At 43.5% G+C, this 25,302-nt stretch overlaps 1 protein-coding gene across 3 annotated transcripts in view; it reads right to left on the bottom strand.

Moving 5' to 3' along the window:
- The window catches only part of DNAH8 (dynein axonemal heavy chain 8), a 168,971-nt gene that overhangs the window by 118,112 nt on the left and 25,557 nt on the right, over positions 1-25,302 (bottom strand). For all 3 annotated transcript variants that reach the window (XM_029047258.2, XM_029047260.2, XM_029047259.2), the window contains exons 15-32: positions 24,691-24,810; positions 23,007-23,142; positions 21,385-21,572; positions 20,688-20,768; positions 19,848-19,964; positions 19,500-19,619; positions 18,497-18,632; positions 18,287-18,393; positions 17,111-17,217; positions 15,753-15,828; positions 14,784-14,979; positions 12,097-12,293; positions 10,081-10,207; positions 7,828-8,063; positions 6,681-6,785; positions 4,773-4,886; positions 3,761-3,823; positions 1,989-2,089 (exon numbers count right to left, since the gene is read on the bottom strand). In XM_029047258.2, the coding sequence (XP_028903091.1) occupies positions 1,989-2,089; positions 3,761-3,823; positions 4,773-4,886; positions 6,681-6,785; positions 7,828-8,063; positions 10,081-10,207; positions 12,097-12,293; positions 14,784-14,979; positions 15,753-15,828; positions 17,111-17,217; positions 18,287-18,393; positions 18,497-18,632; positions 19,500-19,619; positions 19,848-19,964; positions 20,688-20,768; positions 21,385-21,572; positions 23,007-23,142; positions 24,691-24,810 (2,327 nt within the window). The remainder of the gene's footprint in view (positions 1-1,988; positions 2,090-3,760; positions 3,824-4,772; positions 4,887-6,680; positions 6,786-7,827; positions 8,064-10,080; positions 10,208-12,096; positions 12,294-14,783; positions 14,980-15,752; positions 15,829-17,110; positions 17,218-18,286; positions 18,394-18,496; positions 18,633-19,499; positions 19,620-19,847; positions 19,965-20,687; positions 20,769-21,384; positions 21,573-23,006; positions 23,143-24,690; positions 24,811-25,302) is intronic.

The following is a 25,302-nucleotide window of genomic DNA, read 5'->3' as shown; positions in this document are numbered from 1 at the left end:
CGTTAGCCTGTAAGCTTATGTGGGCAGGGAACTTGTCTACTGACTTTTATACTGTGCCTTCCCAAGCTCTCAGTTCAGTACCCTTCACGCAGAATGTACTCAATAAACACCACTGACTGGTGGATTATTGACCATACGATCCACTAGTCCCTAGAGAGGAGACCGCTCTACTGGCATTAAATGTCCGAGGGTTCTAAGAGCACTTCTGTTCCCGGGAAGAGGGAGGATATAGGAAAATCTTTACCGTTCCTCCTACCTTTGCCTGATAATCTATGGTCTCACTCTGGGTTATATCCTGCAGTGACAGTTCTTAACATCTCCTCATCCATCTCTATCTCCAAAACTCCCTTCCTCATTCTGGACCCATTTCTGCCCACTAACAACAACAATAATTAATAACTGTACTTGTTAAGCAACTACTCTGTGCCACACACCGTTCTAAGCGCTGGGGGGTAAGCTCATCGTGGACAGGGAATATGTCTATTATATTACTATATTGGGTTCATTCAATCGTATTTATTGAGCGCTTACTGTGTGCAAAGCACCGTACTAAGCGGTTGGAAAGTACAATTCGGCAACAGATACAGTCCCCACCCAACAGCGGGCTCACAGTCTAGAAGGGGGAGTCAGACAACAAAACAAAACAAGCAGACAGGCATCAATAGCATAATTGTGCTCTCCCAAATACTTGGTGCAGTGCTCTGAAAACCGCAAGCACTCAATAAATGTGATTGACTGACTGTCTGACTGTCTGGGGTGGATAGAAGTTCATCAGATTGGGCACAATCCCTATCTCACATGAGGCTCACAGTCTAGGAAAGAGGGAGTAGGGTTGAATCCCCCTTTTACAGATGAGGTAACTGAGTCCCAAAAAAGTGAATTGACTTCCCCCGAGTCACGCAGCCGACACAAGGGCTGAGCTGGCATTAGAACCAGGTCCTCTGACTCCCAGGCCCGTGCTCTTTCCACTAGGCCACACTGCTTCTCTCCCCCTTTGGTTTTTTTATGATTAGTAGTGAGCTAGTCCAGCAACTTTAGTGTCTTTTGCTCCACTCTGTTCCACTATTGTCTGGGGTCCCCTCTGAAGCAGGAGAAGGAAATTGAGCTCCAAGCAGAAACTCTTTTCAGAGAAATTAAAAACACCCAGTTGACGGAATCTTTCTATCTCTGTCTTTCTGTCTCCGTCTCTCTGAGCGTGTCTGTCTCGGCCTCTGGGGATGTGTCACTCTACCTTTCTGTCTTTCGTTCCTGTCATTTCTGCTCGGCCCATTCTGATTTTATTAAAGGGGCCATACGTTGTTGCCTGAAAGACTGAAAGCTTTAATTTTTCTTAGGATCATTTTGCTTCAGTCTCTCAAACATCAGCCCTGAAAACTGCTAGTGGATTAGGACAGCTCAACTCCAGGGCTGGTTTTCTTCCACGGGCATTTTAGCTTTAGTCTGAATGTAGGAAGAGAGAGATCATATATACTCAGTCCTCTTATAATGCATGGGTTTCATTCTGGAAAAATCCATGTTAAGGAAAACTCAGGTTATGTAAAACTATGACTATATATACATACCTATATGTATACACACACAACTCTATGTGTGTGTGTGTGTGTGTGTGTGTGTGTATCTCTAGACTGTAAGTGCTCAATAAATACAAGTGAATGAATAAAATCTTGGTGGGCAGGGAATGTATCTACCCATTCTTTTATACTCTCCTCTCCCAAGTGTTTAGTACAGTGCTCTGCACATATTAAGCACTCAATAAATCCCACTGACTGACAGGACGTGTCTTGACCAAAGCTACCGCTTCTTCTATCCACATAGAAGTGTGTTGTCAGAAGAAAGGTCCCTAATTCCTTAACGGTGCTCTATCCTATATGCATGTTATGGCAGAACTGAGCATATCCATATTTCTTTCAGAGGATGATCTGAAATTCATATTAACACTATTATGTTCTATTTGCTATGGAAACTGAGCAAGCATTTTCAGAATTTACCTGGTTTTATGCAAAACCTCATAGTCAGTGACAGGTAAGCCAAAGAGTTGTTCTCCAGAAGAATAGGTAACAAATTTCCTCCATAAATCATCAAAATTGGCCTAAAATGAAAACCCAAAAGTTTAATGATCAATTCTACGTGAAAACTCCTATATCATGAGGGAATTACTCTAATGCAATGATCAACTTTAATTGTTGGAATAATTTTATATAATTCAGCTTTGTCAGAAACCTAGTGAAAAATACCTTCTGATTTAGGGGATACAGACACACAGGCACAAACTAATCAGGTTGGATACAGTCCGTGTCCTATGTGGGGCTCATAGTCTTATTCCCCATTTTACAGATGAGGTAGCTGAGGCACAGAGAAGTGAAATGACTTGCCCATGGTCACACAGCGGATAAGAGACATAACCAGGATTAGAACCCACATCCTTCTGACTCCCAGGCTTGTGCTCTATCCACTAGACCACTCTGCCTCTTATTTGAATCCTACTCTTACTATATTTCACATGTCTGTTGGTTTGAATATATTCAGTCATAGCGCTTTCTATGGGTGGAATGCCATATTGAGAGCTAGGAGCAAGGTAAGAATTAAACAGTCCCTTTTCCTCGTGGAGCTCACGATTTTTTATTCATTCAATCCTATTTATTGAGCTCTTTCTGTGTGCCAAGCACTGTACTAAGTGCTTGGGAGAGTACAATATAACAGAAACAGAAACATTCCCTGCCCACCACGAGCTCATAGTCTAAAAACTAAATGAGCTTGGCTTATCTCGAAACCATCTGCACAGGTCCGGAAGTGTCTTCAAGAACCTGAAAATGGTTTCATGAGGTCATCCTGGATCCTATCTGACTCACTGAAGTTTAGGGGGAATCAAATCTCTTATGCTTTTGAGGGATTTGGCCCGGAAGAGCTGAAAACAGTTCGGCAGAGGGGATGCAGACAGGCTACTTTAGCCGTGGTATCGGATCCCTGCGTGTGCTATATGGCCGGAGAGCTCTCCTAATCCACGGCTGCTCTTGGAGTTCGGGGGTTCTACACTGTACCCTCCTCATCCCGCTGCCAGTCTACGTGCTAGAACTCCCGGCCTCCTTGGCAGTAAGGAACCTGTAAGCACACTGTGGACAGGGAACCCTTGTCTACCAACTCTGTGAAATTGGGTTCTCCCAAATGCTCAGTAGACTTGCCTTTCAGGCTCTTCATCAGTGAATCTGTGGTGTTTATCGAAAGCCTACTGTGCGCAGAGCACTCAGCGTTCAATAAATACCACAGATTCACCGATGAAGAGCCTGAAAGGCACCCTTAGAGGCAGGAAGGTCTGAAGTGTGGTCAGTGTGATGGAAGCGCTGGCAGCGGTCTTTCCGGGATGGTCTTGGAGAGGAGACTAGCACTATGTGGCTCCAGAAATACCGGCCTTAACCTACGAATGCGAGGGTGGTGGCTTAATGCTAAGGACATCTAGGCCCAGTTGGGCCAAAAATAGCAACTTCTACAGGGAGTTTTTTTGAAAAAATCTACCTAGCCCACGGAGTGATGGCATAGCAGCTAAAGCCAAGCTACAGTAAAACTCTACTAAGCTTGGGGTGAGAAAAAAGTAACAGCTTAGAAGAATTAAGAGGCTCAAAAGCTCTCACTGAATGTAAGAGCAATTTAATGTTAAACTTACATTTTTGCGGCAAACTCCATACAGAGAGAACCAGAATAATGGTGCCGTTTTTTCTAAAATTTTTTTTAAAGACTTTCAATTTAATCATCAAATTAGCTTTACCTGAAATATCTGTAGTCTATTGCTGGCTTCTTGGGGTGCTATATTTGGAACCATGGGTCCTTCCTAAGGTTAAAAAAAAAGGTTCAGTGTCTATTTTATTCATATGCTCATTTTTCTACCACATAATTTCTTGAATAAAGTCATTATTATTATTCTGATGTTCATTAAGCACTTACTCTGTGTTCTAAGTTAAGCAATACTGAGATCTCTATTTTTATTTTTGAAAATATAAGGGCCTAAAACTCACCCTTCCATATTTGAATGCCAAGAACGCTTATATATGGGGCTTCCATTAACATCAAAAAGAGCTAACCCTACCCGTTCCCTCTTAGCTGGATAATGCCTCTTTGCAGCTGGAATTTCAGGGGGGGCGGCGGGGAAGGTGGGAGGAAGGTCATGGCTTATGTACTTAAGGAAAGGGCCCCCGGGCTTTCAGAATATCACCCTTTTCCCCTTTCATATGGGGCTGACCACCCCGGCTAAAATGGAATTCTGATATGGTATCACCTTACACCGGGGGAAGCGGATGAAGCTGATTGGTGCAAAAGGATGGGCCCAGACTATATCCCAACATATTTCCTGGCACTGTCCAATCAGTCAGGCAGCATATATATATATAGAGAGAGAGAGAGAGAGGGAGAGAGAGAGAGGGAGAGAGAGAGACATATATATACATATATTCTTCATTTTGTTCCTTGCCCTTTCATTTTTAATCCTTGTTTTCCTTTTTGTGTTTCCACCCCTTGCTCTTTTAACTCATCTATTAATCTTTTTCTCTAGCTGGAGAGACTTGGGCCTGGTTACAATCAGGTTTTTGCTCCTGGGACCTTTAAAGGAGTGGAGATCGCCCTCTACTACACTTTAACTCTGCAGATGGTTTTGGGAGAAAAAGTAATAACCCCTGAAAACTGCAAATTGCACCACTTTTTTTTCAAAAACGTGCATGTTTAATATCACAGGCCGGCCATGCAGATAATGAAAAAAAATACTTGCAAAACATTCTACTAATTACCGTCTCATACGACTCTGCAAAGTTGGAGACATCCTCGCGAAATATTTCGACGGACTCTAGAAGACTGCTTTTAAATTTGGGCTGAACTTGAACTAGTTCATCTTGGGCAGTATACTAAAATGGAAACCAAGAGCCGCTATTCGTTATAAAACGGATATAAGATCGCAAAATATGCAGATGAATTACCAATTTGTTACTGACCAATTTCATGCATAAATGACAGCAATCGAACTCGATGGTTGGGCTAGCTATTAGTTTCAACCTTTTCCATCAATAAAAATACCACACTTGTTAAACACTGTGCCAAGCATTGTGCTAAGCGCTGGGGTTAAATAACCTATAATGAACTTGAACCCAATCCCTGACCCGTAATCCCACCCACAGTCTAAGGGGGCGGTGGGAGATTAGTCATTTATTCCCCACTCTACAGATAAGGAAACGAAGGCACAGAATTTAAGTGATTTGGCCAAGGTGACACAACAGGCAAGAGGCGGAGTCAGGATTAGAACTCGGCTCTCTTGAGCCCCAGCTCTGGGGGGTTTCCGAGAGCTACTCACAAGGAATATTTGGATATATTTATTTCTATATTTGTATATATTTATATCTATTTAATGTTTGTCTCCCCCTTGCTGTGTACCAACTCTGTTGTCTTGACCTCTCCCAAGTGCTCAGTACAATCAATACCATCGATTGATTCTAACTTCTGGGCTTCCCAACCCTTTCCTAGCCCACACAAGGGTGGAGGCACTAAGAGATCACGAAATGATCAGGAGATACACAATGGGAAGAGAAATATAAGCAGAGATCATTCATAACCTGAAAAAAAATTAAGGTTTGGAGAGAGTATTGGGGTTTTTTTCCACGTTGAAAGAACCTGACAGACACTGTTGTTATCATCAGTGGTATCTATTGGGCGCTTACCACTTGCGGAGCACTGTACTAAGCACTTAAGAGAATACAACAGATTTGGCAGACACAGTCCCTTGCTCGTGACAAGTTTACAGTCTAGAGGATATCATCGATACTCAAAATAGCCTTAAAGGTAAAAAGCAAAGTAGTAATATCCTGTTTTTATCATTAGTGGTAATAATCCTCGTGGGGGTAACAATTTAGTCACCGGAATATCGAATGCATTAATAAGTAAATCCTGACTCGCTTTCGTACCAATGTATGTTCGTTATTATTTAAACATTTCTTATCCATAAGGTATTTTATGCCCGCTTCCCCATTAGACTGGGAGCTCCTTGCCTCTTACGGATACTGAACTCTTCCAAGGGGACACAAGGTAGGGAATCAGTGCTTTTCTTCCTGTATATCCGGAGAAGATTTATATGGGGCAGGGAAGCATTTAAGTCACAGGAAAGTGTACAAAATGGAAATGTTTTGTCCTAGGACAAGAGCATTCGATAGCCCTTGCTCTCTGAAATGTGGTGTTCCTTTATTTCCTTACGCAATAGTAATTATAATGATAGTATTTGTTAAGCGCTTACTACGTTCCAGGCGCTGTTCTAAGCGCTGGGGTAGATACAAGATAATCGGGTTGGACACAGTCCCTTTCCCACACAGGGCTCCCGCTCTTAATCCCCATTTTACAGATGAGGCAACTGAGGCACAGAGAAGTGAAGTGACCTGCCCAAGGTCACACATGTGGCAGACATGTGGCAGAGCCAGCATTAGAACCCACGATCTTCTGCCTTGCAGGCCCTTGCTCTTTCCACTACGCCATGCTGTTGGTCTGCCTTTCGCAAATCAAAGGGAAGGTCTACTTTAAATTGAACGGAGTCCCGAAAAGCACATATCAAAGTATACATATAATAAGAGTATATTAACATTGACTTAATGAATTTGGTATTGACAAATACCGAGCCAAAGGGTTTTTATCATAGAAACAACAAAGAAAATACTCACAGCTTTGCTTTGTAGTTTGTTAAAAGAATACCTCAGGGTGTCAACTCCTTCTGACTCCTCCTTGGTTACATCAACTTCGAATCTGCTTAAAATAGTATAGGCTTCCTAAAACAAAGAGAGAAAAAGACATCCTCTTGTCAAATAGACAAAGAATACAAACACCACTTATCAGATGTGTTATTTTACTCTCAATTGTTGGGGTTTATTTGTTTTACTTTTATGGTACTGATAAGCAGCAGCATAGCACAGTGGAAAGAGCACGGGCTTGGGAGACAGAGGTCATAGGTTTGAATCCCCACTCTGCCACTTGGCAGCGGTGTGACTGTGGACAAGTCACTTAACATCTCTGTGCCTCAGTGCCCTCATCTGTAAAATGGGGATAAAGACTGTGAGACTCATGTGGGACAACCTGATCACCCTGTATCTACCCCAGCGCTTAGAACAGTGCTCTGCACATAGTAAGCACTTAACAAATATCAACATTATTATTAAGCACTTACTACATCCTGGACACCGTACTAAGCACTGGGATAGACACAAGCTAATCAGGTTGGGCACAGTCCAGGTCGGTTCACCGTCTTAATCCTCATTTTACAGATGAGGTAACAGGCACAGAGAAGTGAAGTGACTCACCCAAGGTCACACAGCAAGCAATTGGCAGACCTGGGATTAGCCCCAAAGTCCTTCTGACTCCCAGGCCCGTGACCTAACCACTAGGCCATGCTGCTTCTCTTATTTGCATCTAACAACTGACTCTCCCTTTCCGGCAAAGAAATATTTTAACCCCATTCCTCTTATTTGGCTGATATCTTCCAAAAGGCAGCTCCATTTCTTAATGGATATTATGTGAAGGCAGAAAAGATAATAATAATAATACTGTTGGTATTTGTTAAGCGCTTACTATGTGCCGAGCACTGTTCTAAGGGCTGGGGGAGATACAGGGTCATCAGGTTGTCCACGTGAGGCTCACAGGTAATCCCCATTTTACAGATGAGGGAACTGAGGCACAGAGAAGTGAAGTGACTTACCCACAGTCACCCAGCTGACAAGTAGCAGAGCCGGGATTCGAACTCATGACCTCTGACTCCCAAGCCCGTGCTCTTTCCACTGAGCCACGCTGCTTGTTAAGCAGTTAAGAGTTTCTTACCTCAATAGGCCCCAAAGTCATATCCATTTGTATTTCGTTATCCCGTATGACTGACAGAGCTTCCATCGCAAATCTGACATCATCTAGATCCCGGAGAGGACGAGACAGCTTTTTTAAATATTCATTGATAAATGTTATCATGTCCATCATCTTCTTTTTGTATTCCTCGTTCAAATAGCGACAGAGTAACATCTTCCATGCCTTCGCTTCGATTGACAGAGCCAATTTCATTGGACCTGGTGAGGAGCAAAGAAAAATACGTGCAAAAGAAGTTCAAGTGGGAAGCAGGATGGTGGTAACTTCCGATTTTGTAGACTACCCTTATGGCCGAGAGTATTGTCTTAGATTGCGACCCCCCGTCCTCTCACCTCCAAGGTACAAGGTAATAATAACAACAATGTTGGTATTTGTTAAGCAGAGCACTGTTCTAAGCGCTGGGGTAGACACAGGGTCATCAGGTTGTCCCACGTGAGGCTCACAGTTAATCCCCATTTTACAGATGAGGTACAGTGTCTAAGTCCCTACCCGTGTGGGAATAAGCACTTAACACAGTGCTCTGCACATGGTAAATTTTAATAAATACTATTGCTACCGAAGGTCAACAGAATTTTCTTAGACTTTGAGCCCCCTGAGGTACAGAGATCGTGTCTAATCCCCACCTGTGTCGGAACAAACGCTTATCATTCATTCATTCAATAGTATTTATTGAGCGCTTACTATGTGCAGAGCACTGTACTAAGCGCTTGGAATGTACAATTGTTGCCGAATTGTACATTCCAAGCGCTTAGGAGAGTGCTCTGCACATAGTAAGCGCTCAATAAATACTATTGAATGAATACACAATCCCTGCCCAAAGACGGGCTCACACTCTAACCGGGGGAGACGGACAGCAAAGCCAAACAAAAGCAAGACATCATCAAGATAAACAGAATCAAGGAGAGATACACCTTATTAACAAAATAAATAGGGTAATAATATATACAAATGAGCACAGATCTGAGGGGAGGGGAAGGGGGGCAGAGGGAAAGAGGAGGCTCAATCTGGGCAGGCCTCCTGGAGGAGGTGAGCTCTCAGTAGGGCTTTGAAGAGGGGAAGAGAGTTAGTTTGGCGGACGTGAGGAGGGAGGGCATTCCAGGATAGCGGTAGGACGTGGACCCGGGGTTATCATGGGGCTCTGCCTGCGGTGAGCACTTTATAAATTTCATTAGTAACTGGTGGCCAATAGTATTTTCTTCCTTTACTCTCAGATTCTCCGTAGTGGTTCATGTGGGAAGGTAAGGGGTGCATTAAGTCATTTAGAAGCAGCACGGCCTAGTGGCTAGAGCACGGGCCTGGGAGTCAGAAGACCCTGGGTTCTAATCCCTCCTCCACCCCTCGTCTGCTGCGTGACTTTGGGCAAATCACTTCACTTCTCTGTACCTCAGTTCCCTTGTCTGTAAAATGGGGATTAAGCCTCCACGTGGGACAGGGACTGTGTCCAACCTGCTTAGCTTGGATCTGCCCCAGGGCTTAACAAATACTATCATTAATTAGTGATCTGTGAATTGTACTTGTTAAGCACTTACTACGTGTCAAGCACTGCGCTAAGCACTGGGGTAGATACAAGACAGTCAGGTGGGGCACAGGGTTCAAATCCCGGCTCTGCCGCTTGGCGGCTGGGTGACTGTGGGCAAATCAATCACTTTATTTCTCTGTGCCTCACTGACCTCATCCGTAAAATGGGGATTAAGACTGTGACCCTCCCGTGGGACAACCTGATGACCCTGGATCTACCCCAGCGCTTAGAACAGTGCTCGGCACATAGTAAGCATTTAACAAATACCAATATTATTAAGCATTTCCATAGGATCAAAGCCCTTGGAAACCTAAACCTCCCCTTCTCCCAGTATGACTTATGTAACAGAACTTCAAATTCTTCTGCTTCCCCTTCCCTGAAATTCATGTCAGTGTCTTTCTCCCCGACTAAACAGTAAGCTCTTCAAGGGCGGGAATCATATCTACTAATTCTATATGTATACTACCAAGCACTTAGTAGAGCCCTTGGAACACAGGAAGTGTTCAAGAAAGACTATTAGTTGATCCAAATGTCACTTTGTTCATCCTATGTATTCAGTATGAATAACTGGGACATACAATAATGAAACTGAATTTTAAAAAAAATCATTATCATCCATCTTTCTGCTGATTATCCCCTTTGGCCTGAAGATTTTGCTCTTTCTGCAATAATGAAATAGAGGAAGAAAAATAAAATACCTGTATGTAGTTCAAGGGCTCCAACAGGAATAATTAGTTTCAACTCCTCAATCTCTTGTTCCAAAGTAGCATAGTAGAGGATTTCTGCTCTAATTTCAGTCAGAGACGGATTGCTCGCCAAAAATTGCTGTACGTGGTTTAAGCAGGTGAGTATTTTCTTTAATTTTTATGTATTTTGGAACAAACTGCTAAAATGCTACAAACCTCCTCAATGCTTACCGATGTCATATCCGCTCAAGTCGTTTGTTTCCGACGGAATGTGCCAGCAGAATTAGAGCACCACAAAACATTGCAAGGAAGAGGTATGGGCAGTTGCTTATTTATCTGTTCATTTATTTATATTAACGTCTGTCTCCCGCTCTAGCCCGTGAGTTCGTTGTGGGCAGGAATGTGACTGTTTGTTGTAATACTGGACTCTCCCAAGAGCTTAGTACAGTGCTTTGCACACAGTAAGAGCTCAATAAATACAATTGATTGATTGATGCTTATGGCACTGGAAACGGGGTGAGTTCTTTGACATGAGCAATCCTCCTCAGAGAACGTAAAAACAAAACCATCACAGTTTAGGAGAATGGGGTGGTAATAATAAAAAAGATAACTGTGCTATTTGTTATGCGCTTACCAGTTGCCAGGCACATGTCTAAGCTTCGGGGTGGATACAAGTAAATCGGGGTTGACACAGTCCCTGTCCTACATGGGGTTAACAGTCTTAATTCCCATTTTCCAGATGAGGTAACAGGCACAGAGATGCGAAGTGACTTGCCCAGGGTCACCCAGCAGACAAGTGGCGGCGCCGGAATTGGAACCCATGACCTTCTGACTCCCAGGCCTGTGCTCTATCCACTAGGCCATGCTGCTTCTCTATTACTGACATTTCTAGCGACTGATTTTCAGTTCCCACAAGGATAGGGAACGTTCCTGAGGGTTCGAAAGGGGCAGAAGTTTGGTCCATTTTTAAGAAAAGAAGGGTGACCCTGAAAATTCTACATCAGCCATCTTAAGACCTGAGAAGGTACTTGGCCAAAAAATTACCTCTTCGTGTTGCCCAAGGGACTATTGGGATGACTGCCTTTCTTTAATCCCTCCTCAAAGTGGCAAAAACACCTTTCCTGAGCTCACTCGTCTAGCTTTTCCTTCCCACTTCAACACTCTTGCCCAGAGACTGTTCCCAATTGTCTTGAGCCTATTTTTATGGGTCGCGGCAGGCCCGGTAGGTGAGCGAGAAGCAATACATCAAGGGGAGGTACGCCTCTGTCAGATTTTGTTGCCCTTTCTTAAAACGAGCTGGACAAGCTGGGAAAGTACGGTTCGCGGTGACACTGTTTTAGGATGGATCACGCCTCTTCACGTCTGCCTCAACCACACAAATCATCTTAGAGTAGCCTAAACTCTGAGAAGCCCTCAGGGGTAGCCATACGCCCTGAAAGCTGGCCAAATCCTGGCTCACCAATACCCTAAGCGCATCTCCTATCCCAGTCACGCTCAGCAGAAATACTCAACCCAATGGTCTACTCCATAAATGGGTAAAGAGAAAAACCACCCAAAGATTTCAAGGTGCTTTCAACTCCCAGGGATTCAGAGGATGACTGTGTAGATTGTCAAATGAAGCTGTTGGTTTTTCCTCCCCCTCTAATATTAATAATGATAATTACGGTATTTAAGCGCTTACTATGTGCCAAGCACCGCACGAAGAGTGAGGTAGATACAAGTTAATCAGGCCAGACACGGCCCCTGTCCCGCATGGGGCTCACAGCCTGGGGACGGGACGGGACAGGAATTTAACCCCCATTTTACAGATGAGGAGATGGAGGCGCCCTGAAGGGATGCGACTCGCCCAAGGTCGCACAGCAGGCCAGTGGCAGATCCGGGATTAAAACCCAGTGTCTCTGATTCCCAGGTCTGGGCTCCTTCCGCTAAGTCACCCCGCTTCTCAATTCCCCACCAATAAACCTGTAATTACAACCCAAAATCCCAAAGCCCCGGAAAATCAACACGCTCTGATCAAACAGAAAATACCTGAACTTTAACCTCCCGATCCTCCGTCCAGAGAACCTTATATTTCAGAAACTCCTGCAGGGCTTCACCGGTTGACTTCCTTAGAGAGTTTACCGAAGAGGACAACAATAAGACCGACTTCGAAATATCTTTGTGCTCTGCTACCCCGGGATAAAAATTCCTCAGTTTTCTTGCAGGAATGACTTCCTCGGCTGTTTCTGGAGGACACGTAAATTAGACCAACGCGTAATTATGAAATCGTGTTTTAGCCGCATTTAAAAATTTTAAACTGTCATTTAAGATTTCAAATATTGGCATTCAGTTTTACATTTGAATTCTTCAACTTCTGTGGTTTTACGCACTCTACCTCCAAATAGGAAAAATAAATCCTCTGTTTCCTTACAACACATTGAGCTCAATCTCTTCTAGTGCCTCAATCGTTCCACGGTAGCAAATAAAGCGTGCGTAGACCCGTACTCGTTCTCCCAGACCTCTAGGTATCCTGCGGCTCTGAAACACCAGGGCCAAGCAGCCCTCAAAGCAGACTACCAAAAAAATATTTAACTGCCTTTTGGATTCTCTCTGACTAAGCTCGTGGTGGGCAGGGAACGTACCCCTTTAATGTTCCGACCGCGTAGTACAGCGTTCTGCACACAGTAAATGCTCAATAAATAGGACGATGAATCGATGTAGAAGAGATCTCTGAAAAGAAGATTGCTGGAGATCTTAAGCCTCTATTCTAGGCAATATTTGATTCCCTTCCCCTATCTCCTCTAGACTGCAAGCTTGTAACGGGCAGGGAAAGTGTCGGCTCGGACGTAGCGGAGAGAGCATGGGGCGGGAGGCAGAGGGTCATAGGTTCTAATCCCAACTCCGCCACGTGTGCTGTGTGACCTGGGGTAAATCACTTTACTTCTCTGTGCCTCAGTTACCTCATCTGTAAAACGGGGATTGAGACTTGAGCTCTATTTGGGACGGGACCGTGTCCAACCCGATTTGCCCGTATGTGCCCCGAACTTAGTACAGCGCTTGGCACACGGTAAGCGCTTAACAAATACCACAATTAGAATTACTATCGTATCGGACTCTCCCAAGTGCTTAGTAGACTGTTCTGCACCCAGTAAGCACTCAATAAATACCACTGATTACGCTGTGTATATATCTTCATCACCCTATTTATTTTATTTTGTTTAATGAGATGTACATCACCCTGATTCTATTTGTCACTGTTTTTATGAGATGTTCTTCCCCTTGACTCTATTTATTGCCATTGTTCTTGTCTGCCTGACTCCCCTGATTAGACTGTAAGCCCGTCGGAGGACGGGGACTGTCCATCTGTTGCCGGTTTGTACATTCCAAGCGCTTAGTACAGCGCTCTGCACATAGTAAGCGCTCAATAAATACTACTGAATGAATGAATACTGTGCCCCAGATAGAATCCCTGTGGCCTGAAGGAGTTAATGCCCTGACCTGAGAGCACACCTTACTACGATGGAGGGAGAGGGATCTGGATCCAAGATGATTCCCTTTAAAACATTTCATTTGAAGAGCACAAGTTGCTACTTCACAGGAACAGGCGGATTATCACATTTCAGGAATGTAAGACTAGGGTAGTGAAACCTTTCATCGGCAGTATCTACGATCTTTTGACGCTACTTCCCCAACCCGGTGAAGTCTAGGATTAGAGTTTAACAGATTTCAGCGTTTGCAGCTCCGGAGATAAAAGTGGATAGGTCTGATGATGACTGCTTTCCAGTCCCTGTTCTCAGCTTCTAAACGAAACATTAGCGAAATGATACGCTTCCAACAATAAGCTTCTGAGACTTTTTGAAGCACATCTCCTCCAAGAGGCCTTCCCTGATTAAATCCTCATTTCCCCTTCTCTCACTCCCTTCTGCATCACCCTTGAACTTGGATTTGCTCCCTTTATTTGCCCCTCCTTCACCCCCAAAGCACTTAGGTACCTGTTCGTAATTCGTTTATTTCCATTAATGTCTATCTCCCCCTCTAGACTTGAAACTTGGTGTGGGCAGGGAGGGTGTCTACCAACTCTGTTACATTGTTATATTGTACTCTTCCAAGTGCTTAGAACAGTGCTCTGCACACGCTAAGTGCTCAATAAATACGATTGATTGAGTGAATAATAATAACTGTGGTAACTATTAAGCACTTAGTGCATACCGAGCACCGTACGAAACGCTGGGGTAGATATAAGATCATCAGATCCCATATGCGACTCACAGTCTAAGTAGGAGGGACAACAGGTAATGAATCCCCATTATCTTTAAATCTGTTTGGTGTAGTGGATAGAGCCCAGCCCTGGGAGTCTGAAGGTCAAGGGTTCTAATCCCGGCTCTGCCACTAGTCTGCTGTGTGACCTCGGGCAAGTCACTTCACTTCTCTGGGCCTCAGTTCCCTCCTCTGAAAAATGAGGATTGCGACTGTGAGCCCTGTGTGTGACAGGGACTGTGTCCAACCTGATTTGCTTGTATCCACCCCAGGGCTTAGTACAGTGCCAGACATATACAGTTAAGGACTTAAATACCATAATAATAATTATTATTATTATATAACCTTAACTTTATAATACATATGCCTTTAAAAGCACAATTTTATTCACTGTTCTGCCTGGAGAGAGGGGATACTTCCAGAACCGGGCTTCTACGATCCCAATAAAGATTAAAGAAAAAAACAAAAACGATTCTTACTTTCGTCCTTCTTCCCCGACTTCGCTGAACCGGAGAGGTGTGGCGCAAAGATGGCGTGGGCCGGGTCGGACATCGGTGTTTTGGGACGCCGGATCTTACGCTGTCCCCAGTGGGCTACTCCTCTACTTACTTCCAGGATCAACTGGATCAAGCGATTGATGGCTTGTTGGATGTCATCCAAACTAGGAACTATGATCTGTGGGTGGGGGGGGGGGGGAAACCCAGGTGAGAGGATTATCCGAAAGGCCTTTCGGAGCGGCTCGTTGAGGCCCAGAGAAGTGAGGTGACTTGACCCAGGTCACGCGGCGGATGAGCGGTGGAGCCGGGGTGAGAAGCCGGGTCCTTCGGACTCCCGGGCCCGGGCTCGACAGGGGCTGGGCGCTGGGCCGTTTACCTTTTAAGCACACCGGTACTCATCCCAGCCCCACAGCACTTACTCGTTCTACCTACTAGGCCACACTGCTTCTCCCTCTGTGCCATTCAGGGATTATTAATGACTGTGGGATTTGTTAAGCGCTTACTGTGTGACATGCACGGTATTAAGCGCAGGGGGAGAAAACAGTCACTGTCCCACATCGGGCTCACGCTCTTAATCCCCGTTTTAGAGATGAGGGAGTTGAGGCTCAGAGAAGTGAAAAGTGACATGCCCAAGGTCACGCAGCAGACACATGGTGGAGGCAGGATTAGAACCCAGGTCCTCCTGACTCCCAAGCCCATGTTCTATCCACTAAGCCACACTGCTTCCCAAGATATATCTTATATATATATATATTGATTTGTTGAAGAATAAATGAATATGACTGCCCTGTAATTTTATTTGATGTTGAATCCTCTGCTGAAGTGAAGTTGAGGTACAATTACCATTCAAATTCACTCTCCTTTGATACCGAACTTACAATCCTAGGGATAGTGTTTTTACACCTATTATCCAAACAGAATCTTAGTAAATTGAATTTCGAAATAGCTCACCACAGAGGGAATTGCAAGATGAACTTCGGTTTTTATAAAAGGAAAGACCCCTCCGTTCGCCTTCTGCCCATAGGAGCTGCAGAAAATACAGAAAGAGAGCTGATAAACTTTACCAAAAACGATTATAAAATTTAAATTCCTTACCTTGAGTTATTGTGATTCCTTTCTCTTCAGGAATACAGCTTTGAAAATTCTTAAAGCTATTCCAACATGAAGAAGAAATTCAGAGTCGCCTGCGCGGATGGATTTGCTCCCTTTACTCACCCCTCTCTCAACACCAAAGTACTTATGCACACAGCTGGAATTTATTTATTTACGTTAATGTCCGTCTCCCCCTCTAGCCTGTAAGCTCCTTGCGGGCAGGGAACACATCTACCATTCATTCAATTCAATGGTATTTATTGAGCGCTTACTATGTGCAGAGCACTGTACTAAGCGCTTGGAATGGACAAATCGGCAACAGATAGAGACAGTCCCTGCCCACTGACGGGCTTACAGTTATGTTGTACTCGCCCCAGTGCTTAGTCCCGTGCTCTGAGATGATAATATTATTACAGTTCTTGTTAAGTGCTTACTATGTGCCTGGCACTGTACTAAGCAATGGGGGTAAATAAAAGCAAATCGGGGTGGACACAGTCCCTGTCCCACAAGGGGCTCATAGTCTTCATCCCCATTTTTACAGTTGAGGGAACTGAGGCACAGAGAAGTGAAGAGGCTTGCCCCAGGTCACACAGCGGACAAGTGGCAGAGCCGGGATTAGAAGCCATGACTTGACTCCCAGTCTACCCACAAGGCCGGGCTGCGGGCACTGTACTAACCACTTGGGAGAGTGCAGTACAAGGGACGTGGGAGATGGGGTTCCTACCCTCAAATAGTTTTGCAATCTGTAAACTCTCCAAGTTCTCTCCATTCCTGTGTCTGTCCATGCATCCATTTTAGTCTGTGTGACTAAGGGTTACCCACAGGAGCCATGGGTAGTTCTGTGAAACCTGTGCATGAAGACGAGTCACCATCATCAATGGTATTTACTGAGCGCTTACTGCGTGCACAGCACTTTACCAAGCGCTTGGGAGGGTCACCGTGCTTGGCCCGTAGTAAGCGCTTAACAAAGACCATCATTATCACTAGTATTATTACAATCCAACAGGGTTGGTAGACACACTGCCCGCCCCCAGCGAGCTTACAGTCTGGACAAATCATTTCCACTTCTCTCCTGGACAGATAAGACAACTGTACAAGCCCACCCGCCCTCTGAGAGGAGGGAAATCGGATTTACAGTTTACCGAGCTGATTTTCTTAGAACTTATCACGGCACTTAGGATTACTGATTGAGCTGGACGGTGACACTCTCATCGTACCTTGAGACAAATATTCTTCTTTTAAGAGTATCCAGAGATAACCGGGAAGCTTTCTGAAGGCTGTCTAGTAATTGATGACTGAAATATGCATAGATCTCTTTACATTCCTGAAACAAGAAAGATTAGCGCACACTGTTAAAAAACACTGAAGACGCTGTAAAAACCCATTTTCACCTACTCAGACAGAAGCTGCTCTCTTCCTCCTCGTCTCTACCTGTTTTTTTTTTCTATTTTGTCTTTCTACCAGTCACTCTAACCCTTGTTTTCTTATCCTCATCTATTCTTCTACAACTCCTAATGCTTTCTGCTTGCCGATCGGGTCCCTCAAAATAAAACCCAGGGCAAAGAAGGGCCAAAAAGAAAAGGGAAATAAAAAAGAAAGGTATTAACATAGGCAATAAAGATGATCTTTTAAAAGAGAAAAACTTTAAAATTAAAAATTAAAATTATATCCAAAGACAAAGCTTTTAGGGAATTCATATAGCATTGTGAAATTGAGGCCCAGAATGGAAATATTTTAACATTAAATGGCTATTGAAAAGGCAACAGAAAAACAGAGGGGAAAAAATAATAGAGGAGGGCAAAAGAGCACAGATGCCCAATGGAACAGAGAAGGAGAAAGAAAGGAAGATGGGGAGGGGAACAAGAAGGGCAAAGGGCTAGTTCAGCAAGTCAGGGAAAGAAGAACGAACCTAAGAGGCAAAGAGAGGGGAAAAAAGGAAATAAGAAAAACAGACAAGGAGAACCAACATAACCACACCAACTAGTCAAAGAATAGGAGAAGGTGAATTTTCCCAGCGTAAGCCCCCCTTTCCCTCAGCTCCTCTTTCCCTCCCCGTCACCCCGACTTGCTCCCTTTGCTCTTTCCCCCTCTCGGCCCCACAGCATTGTGTATATCTGTATATAGCTATAATTCTATTTATTTATATTAATGCCTGTTTACGTGTTCTGATGTCTATATCTATAATTCTATTTATTTACATTGATGCTATTGATGCCTGTTTACTTGCTTTGATGTCTGTCTTCCCCCTTCTAGACTGGAAGCCCGTTGTGGGCAAGGATTGTCTCTATTGCTGAACTGTACTTTCCAAGTGCTTAGTACAGTGTTCTGCACACAGTAAGCACTCAATAAATATGACTGAATGAATGGATGTCCATTTGTTAAACAATAATTACCTTTTTAAATTCATCTTCCTTGTCGTTATCTTCAGGATCGCTTAGGGGGGCTGTCCCACTCTCTTCTCCACTCTCTTGGATACCTCCAAAAGCTACACGCTTGCCTTCTAAAAATAAAAACCCCACTGATGACTTAACATCCATTCTTTTGCATTAAATAAGAAACTGCAAACCCCTCTCCAGAAGTTTCCAGTTAGGGTAATCAATGACCTGCTGCTTGTTTTGCTGCCTTCTTAGAATCCTTAACTTCATATATTGTTTCAAATATTGATAGAAGTTCCATGACGGCTTCTTCTACGTGACTACTTTTGTGGTTCATTTCTTCAGCCCGTTCTTTAGTGTAGGTCTGTTAAACAAATGAAGGAATTATCTTTTTTTTTTCCAGTTATTCGCCTTGGGATGAATTTCCATTAGGATGATAGTTCTGCATTCTTAAAAAAATTCAAATCATTTTAATTATTTTCTTCACGCTTTACCTGTCATTGGCATTCTTTCACAACAGTGGTACTTACTGAACATCTTACTAGGAGTCAAACACAGTTCTAAGCATTGGGTTAGGTACAAGTTAATTAGGTGGAACACAGTGCCTGTCCCACAGGAGGCTCACAGATTAAGAAGGAAGGATACCAGGTATCCCCATGTTACAGTTGATGAAAGTGAGGCACAGAGAAGTTAGGTGGCTTGCCCAAGGTCACACCGCAAGCAATTGGCGGAATACAGAATGGCAGAATAGGGAGCTAAAGTGGAACAAATGGAAACGGGAAGGGGAAAATCCAAGACTGTAAAGCTACGGTGAAACATACACCGGAAACAATGTGGCCTAGTGGACAGAGCACGATGGGTCTAGGAATCGGAGGAGCTGAGTTCTCGCCCTGGCTTTGCCACCCGCCTGCTGTGGGATCTTAGGTAAGTCACCTAACTTCTCTGTGACCCAGTTTCCTCGACTGTCAAATGGGGATTCAATACTTAGACCGTGAGCCCCATAGGGACTGTGTCCGACGCGATTAAACTGCACCCACCCCAGTGCTTAAAACAGTGCTCAAAATAGTGCTCGACACATTCTAAGGGCTTAACAAATACCATTTTGAAGAAAAAACAATAATGTGACACACAAAGCTGTGAGAATACTGGAGAACAGAAGAGTCTGGTGTGTATTTTACATCACCGAAGTCTCTTTATATGATAGCAACTCAGTTGTAACCAGGATAAATACCTCATTGAGGGTTAACATGTCTTCCACTTTTGCGGCGCCGTATTCTGGGAGGGAAATTAATGCAGTGTTGGCCATTTCCTTGAGAACTGCATCAATATGCATCTCACAAAGATCATTAACCTAAAAAATGAAAAACGAAAAGTAATTCATTAAAATATCCTTTCCTTCACAAAGTGCTATCTATGCAGAACTACTCTACATTCTTAAAATAATTAACAAAGATTTTTAACTTTACGGTCTTGCTTATGGATGGAAGTCAGGTTCTTCTAACCGGCAAAAGGGAATTCTCAAATACAACTAAAAAATTAACCTCCTTTTGAAGTGTACGGTTCGGATTATCTGACCTACCTTTTTTAAAAGCTGGTTGAACATATTCATGACAGCATTTGCTTCTTGAAAGAAGCTGTCTAATGTTAGAGACGACCACGTTAGGATTGTTAATCCTTGCTTCAGCACGGCTTCTACCTAAAATAATTTCAAATACATTGAACAAAAGGCAGATGTTTTTGCAATCATAGAAAAATCTCGTTTTCATCTCCTGTAAAAAGATGAATCATAACTCATCGCTTTACCTGAATACAGGCCATTGAGTTTTCTTGTGGGTACGATTATTAACATTAAAAATAATAATAACAATCGCAATAATTGTGGTCTTAAGCACTTTCTAAGCACTGTACTAAGCACTGAGTTAGGCACAAGACAATTATATCACAGTCCTTATCCTATAGGGGGCTCACTGCCTAAGTAGGAGAAATCAATCAATTAATCCTATGTATCGAGTGCTGACTGTGTACAGAGTCTTGTACTAAACACTCGGGAAAGTATAATTTAAAAGAGTTGGTAGACATGCCCCCACCCACGATGAGCTGGAGGGAAGAACAGTTACCCCCCATTTTACAGATGAGGAAACTGAGGCACAGAGAAGTTAAGTGGCGTGTCATTAAAGTCACGCAGCAGAAAAGTGGAGAGCAAGCATTAGAACCCAGAGGCTCCGATTGATTATTTGGTTGTTTGTTCAGTGATTACTACGTGCCAAGCTCTGGGGTAGACACAGGTTAATCAGGTAGGACCCAATCCCTGTCCCACACCGGGCTCACAGTTTAAGTAGGAGGAAGGATATCACCTTGATTTATAGCAATACAAAGCTGTCTAAAATGGAAATTAAAATGTACTGTTGGCAATACTAACCTTCTTCATTTTGGGTGTCATCAAATTCACAAACACTGAAGGCACTTCCTGACATAGGTCTTCATAACATTGCAGAATGCCCTGGTAGGAGTTGGAAGGGAAAGGAAACGTCCCTATGAAGGCACTTTACTTCAGTTTCAGCTATTTAAAAAGTGCTTTAGAGTTCATTTCTCATTGGCATCGAATGAACGAGCCCACTGTCATACTGCTGGCTCGCTAGAAGTCACCCAATATTTCCAAGTAAGAATCTGAATATCTTTAGAGTTGTTGGGTTAGAGGGACTCAAATTAGGGTTACTTCTCTGAAAAATCCAGGATTTTGCCTAGACATGGGACGTTTGCTGAGAGAGAGGTTGGTAGGAAGGCTCAAGGCAGATTAATTTATTAATTAATTTCTATCAAATGTCTGTCTCCTCCCCCTACACAGACCGTAAGCTCACTCTGGGCAGGGAATCTGGAAGATTCTCTTCTTCTGTCCAAAAAGGGGGCTGTTGGAAGGACCTATGAGGGAAGTGTTTGCTTTCTCAGGAGACATGAGGGTTCAGCCACGAGGAACTGCTTTATTCACCGCGAAGCCTGTCTACACAGAAATCTTGAGTGATTTCTAAAAGTATATTCCACCATCTCTGTTTCGCACTGAGGAAAATAACATATTTCCTTTAAAAACGATTGGCAATAATAATCCCTTCCCACCTTACCTCTAAACACAGCTTGTCGGATTTCAACTTGCTTTCTATTTTTAGCAGTCGTATCGCTGTCTCTGGAACCTGCAGGTTCATCTTCAGCATACATTTTGTTTCTCGAACGACTTCTAAAATCTTGCGATCGAAATTCACCAGCAACTTCCCGCTTTCTGGACGCCGTACCAGCAGTGTAGCTTGTAAAGCTGGAAATAAATTCTCGGTCATCGTTATCTTCGGCAATAAACCTTTATTCAAAACACGACAAATGCCCTAGACACCACAAAACACAACAGCCGCTCAAGCGGCTGGTACAGTGCTCTGCACGTAGTAAGCACTCAATAAACGTCACTGATAATTTCCCACCGGACCTTCCCCTGAAACTCGATTTGGGCAGGGAACGTGACTACCAACTTGGTTTACTGTGCTCTCTCAAGTGCTTAGTTAAGCACCGCACACAGTTAAGTGTTCAATAAATACCACTGATGATGATGATGACCTTTAAATATTCATTCACACTTGACTGCCTCGGATGAGGGGGAGAATTTGTGGTCGGGAGCTTAGGCACCATTTAGTACCTTGCTCAGATTCCTTTTACGAGGTCTTTTCTCAGACTAGGTCCCAGTGAAAAGTTAGGAATTCTGAGTGTCTCTGATTTTGCAAGCATTGTCCTCACAATGGAACTGAGTGGAATAAACATGCATTTTTCAGGAAAAGAAAAAAGAGGATGAAAAAATCTATCTGGGGCCTGAATCTGCCTGAGGTCAGTCTGATGCATGCCAAAGCTAATAGGATTCCCCAAGGTGATGAGAATATTTTCTGAAGCCATGTGCCACCTACTTCCAGTCTGGAGGGAATCCTGAAAGTTAGCACGTTCTCCTGCAGATGGAATTTCAGGCTTTTCTGTAACCCTCAACCTGGACTGCAACCTTGTTGTGGGCAGGGAATATCACTGTTGATTGTTGCATTGTACTTTCCCAAACACTTAGTACAGTGCTCTGCACACAGTAAGCGCTCAATAAATACGATTGAATTAATCTTTAGGGTTAGGAGCAAGGGCACGGTCTTCGACCTCGACTGGGCTCTGCACAGAGCGGGCACTCCGATCCCGCTGATTGAATAAACGTCATCGACTGGTTGACTGATGGAAAAGAAACCTCTTCCAAATTGGACGTGGTTTCTACATTCCCCATTCTGAACCGACATCCTTTCAAACAATCAAGCAGTAATGAGGGACCAAACCTGAAAGCCTTAAATTGTTTTGATTCTTAAGATTACATTAAAGGTTGATGGTCGCCAAAAATATACGGAATATAAAAGACAGTACAAAGCAATCAATGGTATTTACTGAGCACTTATTATGTTCACAGCACTGTACTGAGCGCTTGGGAGAGTACAATACAACTGAATTGGCCGACGAGGAATACTTAAGATCTCATACTGTCTTTTAGTAATAAGAAAGGCTAGGATTTTTTCACTTCTGTGTCTTCAAAATACAAAACAAAATCTATTGTTTGAAATAAGTTCGATGCCTGTTAGTTAACTGATTTCTAAAGTACAAACAGAACTAAAATTATCAATAATTACTGTCATAAAAATATTACAGCCTAGTTAGACTACTTGTATATTGAACTACTCACCAAATTGTAGCTGCGAAATCTCTTTGACCCATGCCGTGTGATACAGAACCTCGAATTCCACCAATATATAAGAAATTCTGTTATATGAACGTATCACCGCTTTCCCCTCTGGGCTGGTCAAGATATCCGAATTTTTCTATGAAAAGAAACATCTGTTCTTAACTTTCTTTTCTAAGATGCAGTTTTTTAAGTTTCATACCTCAAAATTACGAAACTTCAGTAGCACCACCAAATAGGAGCCCCCCTCCCCAAATGCCTACAAAAAGAGTTAAATCCAGTAATGAACTTTGGTTGTAGCACTACGTCTCTTCCCAAACATCACCTCTTCCTCATGATCTGGTAGAGTCTTTTCAGATGGTGTGGCTTAATGGATGCATTTGATAATGAAAATTTGGGTCAACCCGCTTCTCATAAACCCAAGACGTTTCACGTTGTGTGAAACCAAATCGGAGAGAGTCGCAAGTAGCCAATGTTCTTCCCTATTCCCTACTCGTGGAACACAAGCCTGCCAAACCCCCATGATTTCTCTCCCCGCCCCCCGCTGCATTCACTCAAGATCTAAAGAAGGCCTCACACCTCACTGAAGGGGGCAGTTTCTTCTCCTCTTTCCCTTCACTCTCCTTTTCTTATTTTTCTTTTACTACCTTCTCTCCTCCCCTTTCCTTCTCCCTCTGCCTTTCTCCTCTTTTTCTACTTGCGTATCAAATAGCAAGTCCTTATCGTGAGCTTTAAAGCACTCAATCGGCTTGCCCCATCCTACCTCACCTCTCTAATCTGCTACTAAACCCCAGCTCCTCCACTTCATGCCTTTAACTTCGGTTTACGCACTGCACACCGATCTCATCTACCTCGCCACTGACCCCTTTCTCACACTGAGTGCTTGGGAAAGCACAGTAAAACAATAAAACGGATACATTTCCTGCCCACAGTGAGCAAGTAGAAGGTACACGGCCCTGGGAGTCAGAGAACCTGGGTTCTAATTCCACCCCCACCCTTTGTCTGGTGTGAGACCTTGGACAAGTCACTGAACTTCTCTGGGACTGTCACCTCGTCTATAAAATGGGGATTAAGACCGTGAGCCCCATGTGGGACAGGGATTGTGTCCAGCCTGATTATCCTGTATCTACCCCAGCATTTAGTACAGGGCTTGGCACAGAGTAAATGCTTAAGGATCCCATTATTCTTATGTCGTATAGGGAGAGAAAACAGAGGGAAGCTAAGGGAGAGAAACTATTTGGATCAGAGGACTTGGGCAGAGGAGAGGAGTGAAAAACTATACGCATATTTGCAACAAACATCGGTATCTCATCAGCTCTCAAAAGTAATTCCTGGCTCAGAGTAAACCAACTTCTTTTCACCTGCCTGGTCTCTCGGTTGGACTGCAAATCAAGCTGCTTCAAAAAATGGCTATTTTTAATGACTCTGTCAAGCAGTGATAACCCAGGTGAGCTCACACATCTACCTAACTAGCAGGTAGCGACATACGAGAGCATACGGCTCAAAGGATCTCAAGCGCCGTCTGCTGTAGTCGGGATTTTCTTTGGTCCCTTTCATTGGAAACCAGTACCACAGAGAACTGGAGCGAATATCATGAGTGTGAGTACTCTGCTCTAAAAACGTATTTTAATCAATTGAACTCATTTCTCTAGATGATAGAATAGTAAAAAAAATTAAATCATCTTACAAAGAAATAATTGATTGGCTCGCTTATCCGTCTGAAGAGTTGCCTCACCCACAATATCTTTCCGGCTACAGGTGGCATGTTCCGAGCAAGTGGAGGCTTATCTTTTTGAGCGTGATAAAGCTACATGGAAAACGGTGTCAAAATACGAAAGTTAACACAACGAACGACTCCATGCCTACATTTCGATCAACACTCTGCCAATAAAAGCTATGTTGTGTACTTCCAACGACTGAGAAAAATTACTTAAGTCAACGGAGACAGCGGTTCTGTAAATATCTTGGTAACTAAGTGGCAAATGGAATTTGTATGAAGTTTTTAAAATGTTATCCCAAAATCATTTTTAAAAATGTTATCCCAACACAAAGGGTGAGAGGTGGAGTTTACAGGAAGTCATACGTTAAGAACGGCATCACAGCACATCGTTCAAATGAATCGACCTGTAGCCTCCATTGGGGATTTCCTCAGATTTTCTAAAGCTGTCAGTGCCAATTGGGCACCACTGGAAATAGCCACTGTCTCTGTTGTTGATGTCCAGGTCAGGAGGATTCAAACAAGCTCCAGATCACACAGACATTCCTGACAACTGGCTTTAAGACCATCGGCTCTCCGTCC

This window comes from Ornithorhynchus anatinus, chromosome 19 (assembly GCF_004115215.2).
Source record: "Ornithorhynchus anatinus isolate Pmale09 chromosome 19, mOrnAna1.pri.v4, whole genome shotgun sequence".
In the NCBI taxonomy this organism is placed as follows: Eukaryota; Metazoa; Chordata; class Mammalia; order Monotremata; family Ornithorhynchidae; genus Ornithorhynchus; species Ornithorhynchus anatinus.
Note: the sequence above shows the minus strand (reverse complement) of the source record. Positions and strands in the feature narration are given on the sequence as shown.